Source organism: Poecile atricapillus, chromosome 7 (genome assembly GCF_030490865.1).
Source record: "Poecile atricapillus isolate bPoeAtr1 chromosome 7, bPoeAtr1.hap1, whole genome shotgun sequence".
In the NCBI taxonomy this organism is placed as follows: domain Eukaryota; kingdom Metazoa; phylum Chordata; class Aves; order Passeriformes; family Paridae; genus Poecile; species Poecile atricapillus.
Genome location: NC_081255.1, coordinates 6,256,615 through 6,270,089, shown reverse-complemented (window position 1 = coordinate 6,270,089; position 13,475 = coordinate 6,256,615). Strand labels below are relative to the sequence as shown.

General features: G+C 41.3%; 2 protein-coding genes across 5 annotated transcripts in view; both read right to left on the bottom strand.

Moving 5' to 3' along the window:
- RABGAP1L (RAB GTPase activating protein 1 like) overlaps positions 1 to 13,475 on the bottom strand; it is a 229,893-nt gene that overhangs the window by 146,028 nt on the left and 70,390 nt on the right. The window lies entirely within an intron of this gene.
- GPR52 (G protein-coupled receptor 52) lies at positions 3,467 to 4,552 on the bottom strand. The gene has a single exon (XM_058843209.1). It carries the CDS (start codon positions 4,550 to 4,552, stop codon positions 3,467 to 3,469), a length of 1,086 nt encoding a protein of 361 aa, XP_058699192.1.

The window sequence follows — 13,475 nt, the reverse complement described above, 5'->3', positions numbered from 1 at the left end:
ATATAACAGCACAACATAATCTACCTGCATAATGGAGTTTTTTGTGTGTACATATATATATAAATATATATATACATTTTGCTTATCTATCAGGCATATAGCTTCATTTTTTCATTTAGTATTTTACGTGTTTCCTTTTTATTACTTGTATTATCAACAATGATTTTTTCACATCAACTTCTTTAGTCAGTGTCTGGTCTCCTATTTACCAGGTATTTTGTAAATCATAAATATCTTCAGGCACATGAAAGTTGAAGCCAGCTTTAAAAATATCATTGTTTAATCAGGTTTTCATACAAGAACATGAAACTTTATATTATGACAGAATGAAAATCAAAAGTGACAGATTGGGTGACTGGAATTTCTGTGACTTTTTTAATCCAATAAATGCCCAGCCTTCTAATTCAGGAAGAGAATTCAGCACCAGCTGGAATCCTCAGACAGCATTAGTAAACAATAACAAAACGTCCCTCAAATAAAAATTTTAAATCATGAGTTTAGAAGAAACTTCCATAAAATGAAACACACATACTGAATTTAAAGATTCACATGACTGATCAGGTCAAATCCTGTCACCTGGGAAACAGAAAGAAGAAAAGCAATACTTAAATCTGCTGAGGATATTTAATTTCACAGATTCCAGACTTCTAGAGAATAGGGTGAAATGTGACTTTACATTTCACTGCTGAGATTCAGAATCCAGGTAAGCAAATTAGTGCTCCTGCATCAATAACATGAAGCCAGTGTTCAAAAAACCAAAAAACTTTGAAAAGGGGTGAAGAACCTTGGAACCTACAAGATGCTTCCAGGGTACAGCATTTCACTTCTATTCTCTCCCTCCAAGAACAGCCTGAGGGAAAAGGAAATTTCTAGTTCCACCCAGCAAATCCACACACTAAACATGATGGCAAAGAGGAACATATTGCTAACTGTGCCCTTCAGGGTGAGCAAACTTTGTGGTGCAGCCCCTGAGGCAAAGCCCTACCTCTGACCCACCATTTTCAGGCAATAAACTTGAAGTTGCTGTACATCAACTGCACTTGCTGAGCTCACAGAAAAAGGGTTCAACCAAGGCACAACTGAGCCGAATGAGTTTGCTCGGGTGTTTGACACACCTGGAGTTACAGTTCCACAGTCACAACACATCTGCTGCCTACAGCCTGGCTTCAGTGAATGGCAGAATGACTTCAAGCACTTGCTAGAACTTTTCTTGAATTCTAGAATGTCCCATAGAAACTTGTCACCAGAAATGCCAATGAAAATCAGAAGCTCTAAGTGGCCAACTCTGGAGCACAGATATAAAATGACTTTACTGGTAAGAAACCAGTCCTGTGAACTGTGAGAAATAAGATATTTTGTTGCTCCTTGTCTAAGTCTTGCTTGCTGAGGGCCTACTAAGCAGGAAAAAAATGACAAAAGAATGACAAAACTAAACTAATCCAAGTCATGTTTGTAAGAAGAGTTGGGGTTACACAACCACACAGAGCAGCAGTGAGCCAAAAGAGCCTCCCAAAATAAACATGAACTTGTCAAAAGAAGACAGCAATTATACTCCTCCTGTAGACATGGAGCATTATGAGATCCATGGAAAGGATACTACTCATTTTTCCCTTATATCTGTGAGAGCCGGGTGTCAGCAACAGCTCAACTCAGCTTGAGGAATATTTCAAGTCATGTTTGAATCTACTTCGAAGACATGCAGTGCCAGAAACTAGAATATGAACATTTTAGACATCAAGTAAGCAGCTTCGAAATTTGGATTTGAAATTGTTCACTCAAGTCCTAACCCAAAAGGACTTTCCCAGAGAACAGAGTGTGACATCAGGGAACTAACGCCAAGGCTGAGTTTGATTGACAGAATACTACTTTATTCCATTGTTTCAACTTTCTTACAGGTTTAAAAAAAATGTACAGGGGTTCAGAACCACCTCAACAGAACAAAGAGTACAGTATTAAGGGAGCTCTAGAGTCAAACCACAAGTGTGCACACGTGGTCAGCTTTCATTACAAAAAGTAATAGGCACAATCTTTACATACGCATTTTGGTGAAAGAAGGAATAATAGTGCAGTGTTAAAAGGCACCAATAATCAATAATTGGGCCTTTTTTAAAAGCCAATAACCATCTAAGAAAATTACATTTGGTTCAAAGTTATAATTTAAATATTGTATTGACTGGCATGCATCTGAACCCCTGGCAATTTATTACACAAACCTAATGTGTGCCCTCACAAAATCAGAAAGATTTCATCAGTAGACCTGAAAGTCAGTTCAGTACAAAAGGACATAGCAAAGCTCTTGGCCTGTATTTAAACTGTCTTGTTCACCTCCTCTGTGAACACTTCTCTAACAAAGAGCTGCACAGAAGTATTTCTCTTAAAGCAAGTGTAAATTTTTTGATGCTGTAGCATTGACCTACTCCATGTGCTATGAAAACATTAGGCACAGACCACAGTTTACATTTTCTCTTAAAAAAAATACGGTATGTGCAAGTGAGGTTCACACAACAGACTGACAGCTACAACAGTAAGCTCTTAAGATTTCCCAAAGAAAAGGGTCAGTTAATTTTAATTTTCTAAGTAGTGCTGCACACTGCTGAGTGCCATTATCATATCTGTGTTAGGAGCACCAGTAAGGAAAAGCTTCAGTACACCCTAAAGGACACCACATCGACACGGTGTGCTGATTGAACTGGGTCAAGAGAGTGAATAACTGGAGAAATCATTGTACATGGGCAGCAGCAGCCAGCCAGGGAGGGCTACTGCTTCCTGCAGAAAGAATGGTTTGGAACTCAGGTTAACTCGCAGGTGCCCTCAAACTCACCCACCTGCACACAGTGGAATAGAGGGATGCACAGTATGGAAAAAAAGGGGAAATGAGAGGGAAAGTTTCTGTGTAAGTTGTACCAAAAAGTGCCAGTTTATCCCAAAGTGTCATGCCCAGGGTAGGGTTTATGCACTGAAGATTTTTTGTACAACTGAAAATTGTACATTTTGTGAGCAAAGACAGAGCTGATTATTACCTGCAGTAGCTACTACAGTCCTCAAGTATATAATTTATGGATAGCTGCATACTGTGGTTTTGATTGCTTCCTCTTAAATGTAGTAAATTTCTGAAGGCTACAGTATATTCTGACACAAAGACAACTTGTCTACAAGGGGGAAAATGTAAGATAGTAACTAACTAATTTGTTTTACAAGGAACCTCCTCTGACGTGCTAGTTATTTCATGCCCTTTGGAAGATTTTTATTTCTGACTTTCTTCATCATCTCTGTTGAATTGTTCTCACGACAATTTCACAAGAGTTCAGTGACCCTTCTTAGAGCTGCCTTTACCTTTTCCAAGATCCCTTTTAAATTCACTCTAACACCACGGCAAGCTGTTCAAGTAAACATTTCTCTCTGGCAAGTTTCCAGATACCACAAATACTATCAAAACTCAGCATTTGATTACATGCACCAGTTTTCTTTAAATGGAGCAGGAATTAGCCCGTTTCCTCGGTTTAGGGTCCCGTACATGCCTGTCTTTTGAACACATACAAGATGAACATATTGTCTCTGACAGTCTCCGCAGTCCCAGCCTGAACACGCTGTTGGAGAGGCTATATATCACACAGTTGCAGAAACTATTGCTTATAGCAAGCCACGTAGTTAGGAAGGAGAGTGCTGGGTTTTCCAACACCCTAGAGCTTTCCAGCAGAAAGTATATGATATAAGGGAGCCACAGCACGTAGAACACACTGGTTATCCGGAACAAAACCATGGCATAGCGGCGGTCGGGGCTGTGCCCAGTCTCCCCAGCAGCATCCCCTTCGTGGTTAGGAAACCGAGCTCTCCGATCACTGATCTCTTTGGTGTGCTGCCGGCAAATTTTAAAGATGTGGAAATAGGTGAAACATATGACAAAGGCAGCAGGAGCGTATAGTAAGCACACGATAAAGCCAGTAAAGTAGGCATTAGTTAGCCAGGAGGTAGCACACCATTCAAAAATATCTCCATGGTAACCAGGTTTTCCCCAACCAAAAAAAGAAGGCAAGAAGATCAGGCAAGAGTATATCCAGATCAGACTGATGCAGATTCTCAAGCGACAAGGTGTGACCAGTTGGTTATAGGAGAGAGGCTTTGTTATAGCGAGATAGCGATCCACACTGATGCAAGCAAGACATGCCATAGATACGCTTTTGAGCACAGAGATGATGTATCCAAAAACTTGACATGTCAAGGACTCGTGGACACCTGTTGAGTAGTGGAGCAGTGACAAAGTAGGAACCAAGCAGCTGACTCCAACAAAAAGATCAGCATAGGCCATGGTCTGAATAAAATAGCTGGTGGTGTAATGATGCAGGAGTGGAGCACAGTGGAAAACAAATATCACAGTTAAGTTACCCGCAATAATTAAAAATGTTAGCAAGACAATAACGACTGTCTCAAGGATACAAATGTCAACTGCATTGTAGTGACCAAATCCAAGAGGGCAGGAGAGGTGCTCAGATATGTTCATAACACTATTGCTCATATTCAGAGTCCTCCATTCAATCCATCGGGACTGGTTCATGTTTTGTGCTTAGGGAACAGTGCAATCTGAGCCTTAGTGAGCAGCTGATCTGCTCAACAGCAGCTAAACTCTGCTTCAGCGTCTCACCGTCTCTCTTTGCAGACACTGCCAGTGCTTACATGTGAGAGGATTAGAGTCCCATAGCTGTTGATGCCTCCTCAGCATCAGTGCATCACCTCTGGCACACCTTGGCTTTAAGGAAAGAACGAAAGAAAGAAAGAAAGAGAGAGAGAAAGAAAGAAAGAAAAGAAAAACAAAAGCCAGAAAGAGAAAGGCCACTGATCAGCTCCTCCAGTGCTCTTGACCCATCTTTAGCAAACACAAGGCACTTCTAAAACAAACAGAAATAAAAACTGACAAAAGAGACACATTCATTTCCCAGGGAAGGAGGGGGGGAAATCTCTGACTTATTTTCCTGAGAAAGACGTTTACTTTGGAATATACTGGGGAGAGGGAGAGGAAGGGAAGAAGGAACCTCAGTACAGCTCAGGTTTCCTGGACCAGCAGTTACTGGAGATAATATTAATGTCTTAGTTTAAATCACAGACTGACTGGGGACTAAAGGAAAAAGTTCATCCTCTAATGCTCTCTTTTCTTGTTCAATTCAGAAGATGGTACTCCATCTTACCCATGCTATTCATTGGAAAAGTAAGGAAAACATTTTTGTCAAGGTTAATTCCAATAGACTCACCACTATTTGGGTATGAATAATGAATTTTATTTAGGGGGAGACAGGTGGGGGATGAGGCAGGTTTGTCCTCTGGCTCCCAAGAAAGAAAACATACATCTCACATACAATGAGGAAGATCGTATCTATTCATTTAAAAATGAAAATAATTTTAAAGTAGATTTTGGAGACTCGTGTCAGTATTTACAGTTCCTTTAAACAGTTATAGTCCTTTACAGTTACAAATGCCATAATTCAGTGTCCCCACAGAAAAAATAAATCCTCTAGAATTTAATTTCAGCAATGGCAATTTTAAAGAATCATCTTTAGAAACTCTGCCATATCTACTACAGTGGATCAGTACCCAGGAGTTCATAGGTATATCCATGATATTGCTCACCTCTGTAGCAACAACTGAATCATTTCACAAACCCCCACACAAAGAGCTCAGAAACTTCCATCTGCATTCTGCTGGGAAGCTAATGAAATGCTGATTTGACTAGAAAAGCTGCCATTGTTTACTACTCCATTATTCTGTTGCTCAGCTTCATCTTCTCAGGGGTTTAATGTTTCTATATTTACTAGATGATCTGCATAATAAATAGTTGCTTTAAAAAATTGTTCTTCTATTTGCAGGACATTACCTTGTTCATTTTATTCACAGCAATAGAGAGAGAAAACATTAAAAGAAAGCATCTTCTGTGTTCAGTTTTAAGTAAATGCTTGATTAGTTCAGGAATAATTAGGCAGGTAATTAAATGTATACAATCTTGTTTTTTGAAAGGCCTCTAAAATGTTAAAACCATCATTAATCCTAGAGTTCCTGAGACTAGAAGACTAGCAGTGAAAATTAATGAATCCACATCAATGATCTCCAAGGTCATTCAGCTGGCATTTGCTTTAAGTCTCTTTAAAAGTACCAGGATCTCTCTGATGTTTCTGATAGTCCTTGCTGTGTCTTCAGGAGGAATTTCAGATACTAGAAAAGCCAAACGTTCAATTCTGTCGCAGCACTTTGAGAGAAAGCATTCTTTTTGGAGTTAATTTCCTGTAGTGCATCGCCACGCTGTACAGAAAGTCCTTTTAGATTTTATAACATCCCCGAATATTTCCACCTATTTGCTCCCTTTGTCTATAAGCAAAAGAGCACGTACAAAATCACTCCTTTCTCCAATTCCCTGCTAAAGCAATAGAGAAGCTTTCTCACCTACACGCATCCTCACCAGCCGCTATGTCCAATACTTGACAGGGAGTCCTGTTACCGCGGTGCGGCTGGAGCGGCTGCCGCTGCCTCCCTGCTCCCCCCATGCGATGATTGCCTGCACCTGAGCCCGCTCCTCCCGCTCCTCCTCCTCCTCCTCCTCCTCCTCCTCCCCGCCGCAGCCCGCCGGGCGCTGGAGCGGTGCCGGCCGCTCCCCGGCTCCCTGCCCATCCAATGGCGCCGCCGCTGGCCCCGGGAGCGGGCACCGGGAGCGGCCCCTGGAGCGGGCACCGGGAGCGGGCAGCGGGCACAGCCCCGGGAACGGGCACCGGGCACGGCCCCTGGAGCGGGCACCGGGCACGGCCCCTGGAGCGGGCACCGGGAACGGGCACCGGGAGCGGAAACCGGGAACGGGCACCGGGAACGGGCACCGGGCACGGCCCCGGGAGCGGGCACCGGGCACGGCCCCGTGAGCGGGCACCGGGAGCGGGCACCGGGAGCGGGCACCGGGAGCGGGCACCGGGAACGGCCCCTGGAGCGGGCACCGGGAACGGGCACCGGGAGCGGCCCCGGGAACGGGCACAGGACCCACTGAGCCGGGTACCCGCGGCCCCCGAACAGCTGAGCTCCGGGAGCCTCAAGAGGAAGCCAACACATCTCTCCTAGAGAGATATGCATACACAATCCAGACATAATCTAATAAACTACTGTCATCACCCCATTGAAACCGTTTACCAAAACAATCCCATGTTATTAATTGTGCACACACCTTTTAAGCATCACCTGCTGAGGTTTAGCTTGGTAAAATATCTGCCACAGTTCCACACAAATTTTCTAGTCTTCCTTAAAAGATAAAATTACAGCCCCCTTTTTAATTATGTCCCCAAATTAATTACTTTCAAACTTAACACATACATTACAAAACTCACCTGTACCCATTTTTGATACTGTACCAGTATTACCAGAACCCTAATAGCTTCAACATCAGTTTAAATATAAATACTTGTAACACATTATTTTTCAAACTGAACCAATTAACTCAGCTGTCTACTCCTGCAAACAGATGCAGCTATTCCCTGATTAAGTACTCAGAACTTTTGTTTACTTTGTGCTTCCTAAAAATAAACCCAGTCACAGAAGTACAACATCAAAGTTATCTTACACAGACACTCCGTGCATCCTTTGACACTGAAACAGCAAATTTAGATTCCAAAACACCAACCACAGAACAGCATTTTGGGCTATCGATCAGCCCAAGACGTGTCTTAAGGCTTTAACCAACCAAGTCATTAGAAACTACAGTGATTTAAGTCCTTCTAGTCCCATGGTAAACCAAAGGCAAAATTTTAATAAGCTGCTCCTGAGTTAACATCTTGTATTTTGAGTATTGCCTGGAGCGAATGTCCAAGTCTGAATGACAAGTCTGTAGCAATGTGAAGCAGCACAAACTGCAGCACTGTAAGAGTGGTTTGCAGTAAGGGCATGTGATCGTTCCAAAGTCTTCTATCAGAGGATTAAAAAAAAAAAAAATTAAACTATCTCTGATCCCTCAGAATGGTAAATCGCTGCAACAACAGACTTAATGACTAAATTTATACCCTGAGCACAGCTTTAAGCCCCAGTTATCCATACCAGGGCAGAACAATAGGGAGTAATTTTTATTCCTCCTCTTCACACTTTTCCTGTGGGGGAGGAGGAGAAGGAGAGCAAACAGTGTGCACAGACATGGCAATGACCAGTATTTCTCCCACTTCTCCTTGGGACAGATCATGGTTGGCAGCAGAGATGTAAAGGGCCAAAACACCTTAAAATGGACATTAGGGAGCCCCAGAGGCACAAAATAAGCAAAGGTACAGCCTGACAAAGCAGACCACAGGAACTATGTGGTCAGTACATCCTGCTCCACACAGATTTAAGGACTGGTAACTACTAAAGCTTCCAAATGTCACAGGAACCATTGAGTCACCTTGGTCTCAGGTCAGCCACAGCCGTGTGTGCCCAGCTCTGAAAACAAGCACTCCATGTGCTTCAGGTCTGATACAAGAAATCCAGGCTCTGCTGAGCAGGTAACGGGAAAATCAATGGCAACCTCTGCTGGCTGGTTCTAGACGCAGGTAAAATGTGTTCTCTAAAGAAATTTTAACTAAGGGACAAAGTGGTTCAAAAGCAGGGAAGTTTGACTTCACTACCAAAAACCAAGCTGCCAGTGGTTTTATCATCTCAGCCACTTGCTATAAACTGCACCATGCTGACAGCACTAAGTTGTACTGTTTTACGTATATTTAAAGGCAAGTGAAAATTAAGCAGAAATCAGCTAGTCCTGATGAAACTGTAAAATTACAGAGGGAATTTTACAAAAGGTAGCAATACCAGAATGTTTTATCAGAGGTGGCATGTTAAATGCTGTATGAGAAAAGTTTTTTTGTTTGGAGATTAGAGGCACATTTGCGCCTCTGGCACTGTTTTAAGCAAAACCTCCTTCAGGATTTTTTTTTTTTTTATTTGTGTTTTAATTGAAGGAAGTGAGAAAGAGAAAAGTTCTGTTGGAAGAATTACCTTACAGTCATCAAGGCAGCATCCTACATGGTCCACAAGTTCCCACAGCCGGTTATATCCAGCTGGTGGACTAGGCACTCTTCAGGCTGAATAGAAGGAGCAATTCCACACCTTCTTTATAAATTACATCAGCTAGAAACAACACAAGTCCCCATACAAAACAGAAGGCTCACACCATCTGATCCTGCTGAAAACAGAGGGGATGTGGCAGGAGCATAAGCTTTGTATATGCAAAGCAAGGCCAGGAAAGCAGTGGTGATGTGTGACCCTGAAAGGAAACCAGATAAAGCTTCTCAGACAGTAGAAGTCCATATGGAAGGAGATTTAGAAGCTCCAAGCAAGAAAACAACCTATTAGTCATTCTGTTTGGAAAGGAATAGCAATATTTGTTTGCTAAATCCTTTGTTGTAAGGAAAGAGGACTGATAGAAGCAATCCCTGCAGTGCACAAAGCAGCATCTCAATCACACCAGTCATTTCTAGTTTGAAGTATTCCCTTGTTAAATTATTGTATGATCAGCTGGATTAAATGGACAAGAATAATTTCTGTAAACTCTTTTTGAAAGGCATTGATGAGAGCAAGGAGGTGCAGCTCAGTGCAGGATGAGGAGCACAGTAGTTATTTATTTAGATGCAGACCTGAATGACAGTGTTGATACAAATACCAGCTCATGAGCTTCTATTTTTTCTGCCCAACTCCTTTTTTGTTGTTGTTTTTTTTCCAGTTTGCTTTATTTTTAATCTTAACTACCTCTAGCATTTACTTGTCCATGTATCTTATGGACACCCTGGTTTTGTTTTTAATGCCTCCAGAATAATTCTACTCTATAAAGCTTGCAATTGTAGTGCAGCTTGAAGTAGAAGAAGAGGAAGGAAATCTGTTGCCTTAAAAATTGTGTGTGTGTGTGTGTGTGTGTGCATAGATAGAGTTTTCTACATCATACTGGTGTTTGAAGTTGCTCTATGAAGTCATATTAGTGCTGTATTTAAGGCAGAAATCTGTTCTATTTGTTATTTGGAATATAAAGCCTCTTCCCAAATCCACCCACTACAGCTGTCTATTTAAAACCTGCCAGGGAGCTCGCGCTTACACAGAACACACGGGGATTTTGACCTGAGTGCAGGCATATGATGAGATATAAGAAGTGCCTATATATTTATATAAATAAACCCTTTATTTTTTTCTCAAAACAAGCTTAGGCTTCTCAAACCCCTTATACCCTGTGGATACCATCTGACTCCATGCCTTGCTCCAAAGGGAGAGGCCAAAGTTCTAAGTCAGATCTAACAGTAAATTTAAGTCACGTTCTGCAGGGTTCTGTATTCAGCTGAGCTGTGAACATCTCCAACAATGGAGTTTTCACAGCCTGCCTGGGCCCCTGTTCCAATGTCTGATCACTCTCCCTGTGACTTCCACCATTAGCTCGGAATCCTTCTTGCTGTGGTTTGTCTTCATCCTCATCAAGACTAAACACAGCTGGGCCAGTGGTAAAACTCTAGACGTGTCAGTTCTGAAGGAAGCAGTATATTGTAGAAACTTTTAAACCATTCCTGCATCTGCTAGTCTCATTTTTCAGTTTTGCTATCAGAGACCGGTTCTTTTCCTTCTCCCTCCTACCCTATGATCCTAAAGAATGCCATAAATCAATTTACAGTGCTATGGCCCACATACCCTGTGCTGCAACAAAGATCAAGAGACACCAGGTACACAGCTGCAGTTCTGAAATGCAGATGCTCTTGTGGAGCTCTTACCTCTTGGCTACAGGCAAAAATCCAGCACAGGCCTTTTCTGCACTAGGGCAAAACTGGATTTGGTGGCAGCAACAGAGAAGCTTCTCTAAGCTGGGGGAGAAGGAAGAGGCTGCTATAATTTGGAGTCTGGAGTGGGAGCAGTTCAGGAGACTGGAAGGGGACAGTAGCCTTCATAAAAGCTCAAGAGATGTGAAGGGAGCTAATGATCCTTTTTAGTACTGCTACTCCAGCAGGCTCAGGTTCAGCCTGATCCTCTGCTGGATTCAGTCCTTTTCCAGCACTGCTTCTAATGAGGCAAATATTAGCCAGTGTCACGTAAGTGTTAGGTAATTAGGATGCTGTGATGCAGAACAAGAAGAAATGGGAAAATAATTTTTTTTACATCAATCAGTAGAGAGAGATGGGCATTCACATTTGCAAATTTATTGTGCAGTCTTTTCATGCTGTTAAGCAACAATTACATTGAATGCTTCTAAAGTTTGAAACTTTCAAATTACTCCTAATATTATCCATGTATTTAATAAATACTAAGCAAGTTTTTGGAATATATTGCTACAATCTCCTTTTAAACATTACTATGATCCTGTACTACTATAAACTACTATAAACCTGTGATCTCATGGATTGTATTTCATAACATCACAGAATGGTTTGGGTTGGAAGGGATTTTAGATCATTTTGTTCCAACTCTCCCCACCATGGGCAGGGGTGCCACCCAAAGATGCATACAAAGCAAATATTTTTCTGAATTTCATATAAAAGAATATTTTCCTTAAGGAGGAGCTTCCCTCAAGATGATACTGATGGTCCTACAACAAATTGAATCCACTTTACAAGCTCAATCCAGATGACAAATATCACCAAACTCCTGTGCCCTGAATCAATACAAATAAAACTGTGCAATAAGCTATCAATCAAGAAGTGAATTTACTTCAGGGAAATGCTGTGCAGCCAACTGAATGGTGATAATTAACAGTTTTCAGGAACCAAAGAGAATTTGCTTTAAACAGCACATAAACTACAGAAGACTGCTATTTACTGACTGAACATATCTGATAAGAAGCACCAGGAAGACTTCTTAGGATGGTATGAAAACCAAAAAATTAAACATGGTCCCTCAGACAGTTTCATGCATGCGCCCCTTACACTAAACCACCAGCTCTAACACTAGCAGAGTTTAAAAAAGAAAAAGCATACTGGCAAAACAACACCAACTTACGATCTTCCATTGCTCCCATCTTTCAAGAGATACAATTAATTATTTTAATTAATAAATTTTAATTAATTAAAATATTAAATCAGGACAAAAGAGAACTGTAAATGAAGAAATGCTGCAATGTAGAGAATAGTCTGCACAGTGCAGGTAGCATTGCCCTTTCTTTTCCTGTGGGAATCATTTTTTCATATTTCAAAGTAATACACAAGAGATTTTAGTGCTGCATTCACTCAAACCTTTTAGAGGAATATTTGACATAATTGTACTTTCACTAATACTTTTGTCTGTGCCAAGCCAAGAATTACATTCCATAGATATTGGTATTCTAAAAGCATATTTCAAGTGGGCACCAAGAAAGTGTATGTTGAAAAGGATTCCAGCTCTCCTAGCAGGAGTGTAATCTCAGTCAGTATTAGCAGTAATTCCAATTCAGCAGAGCTAGACTAAGAAATTTCAAAGCTATTTAAAACACATCCCAAACATTGTGATCGCCTGATTCAATTTTTCACACGCTGCAAGCCAGACAGTTTTCTTAAACTACAGCATGACCTTTTAAAAGGCAAGCAATTTTGATTTAATGAGTTCAACTGATGAATAATTTATTGCAGCATTAATTAGGCAGCCAACTTGTAAGGCCCATGCAAAAGCAACTACTAAGAACATGAGGATTGAACCCACATACACCTGTCTTTCAAAATCAGAAGTTTGGATGTACCACAGAATAGTTCCACTTCAGTCTAATTCTCTCTTCTTAGTATTCTAAGTACCCTCTCCTAGTAGTTCTGAGTGAACTGCTGGCTCTTATGTGACAAACTCACAGACACACAGCAAGAACAAATTCAAATCCACTCTCCATGGATGTGGCTTGGGTTAAACCATCACAGAACATCCTCCCAGAACATCCAGTCTAACCCACACAGGCTGGCTGGAAACACGTGCCTGGTGACACCAACCATTTATGTTTTACTTGATTACAGAATTGACATATTCCACCCTAAACTTTTCCTTTAATAGATGTCTTTAAAAATAGTTCTTCCTCAAGGACATGAGAGGTGGCTCAGAAAAGCACTGAACAATCAGGATCATTTGGGCGATGAAGTCACAGCTCCAACTGTTGGTATGGGCAGAATCAGTTCAGAACTAAAGAGCTGCTATTTGTTTTAGTGCAGGGTCTACTGGGGAGAAGGTGGTACCAAGCCCAAATCCCAGGAAATCCAATTCCACTGCTTCTTGAGAACAAAAAAGCTAAAAATAATCAAAATAAATAGTGGATTTTTAAGAGTATTTTAAACTGTTACTCGGGATTACTATTCTACTACATTGTGAAGAAATAGGAAAGAGGAACATGAAAAGGATATGGCATGATAACTATTTTTAACCTGAAGGGTGGCACAATTTCTTTTTATGGATTTTAAACTCAGCTTCATTTAGACCAAATCTTCCTCCCAGCTGGAAGTGCTGAAGAGGTATCACTTCTGTTCTCCTCCAGCATGGATCTGTACACACTTGAATCAATATCCATATATGAGAGA

Excerpts from the sequence above, each read along its gene's own strand:
- GPR52 (XM_058843209.1), bottom strand. The coding sequence starts at position 4,552 with ATGAACCAGTCCCGATGGATTGAATGGAGGACTCTGAATATGAGCAAT.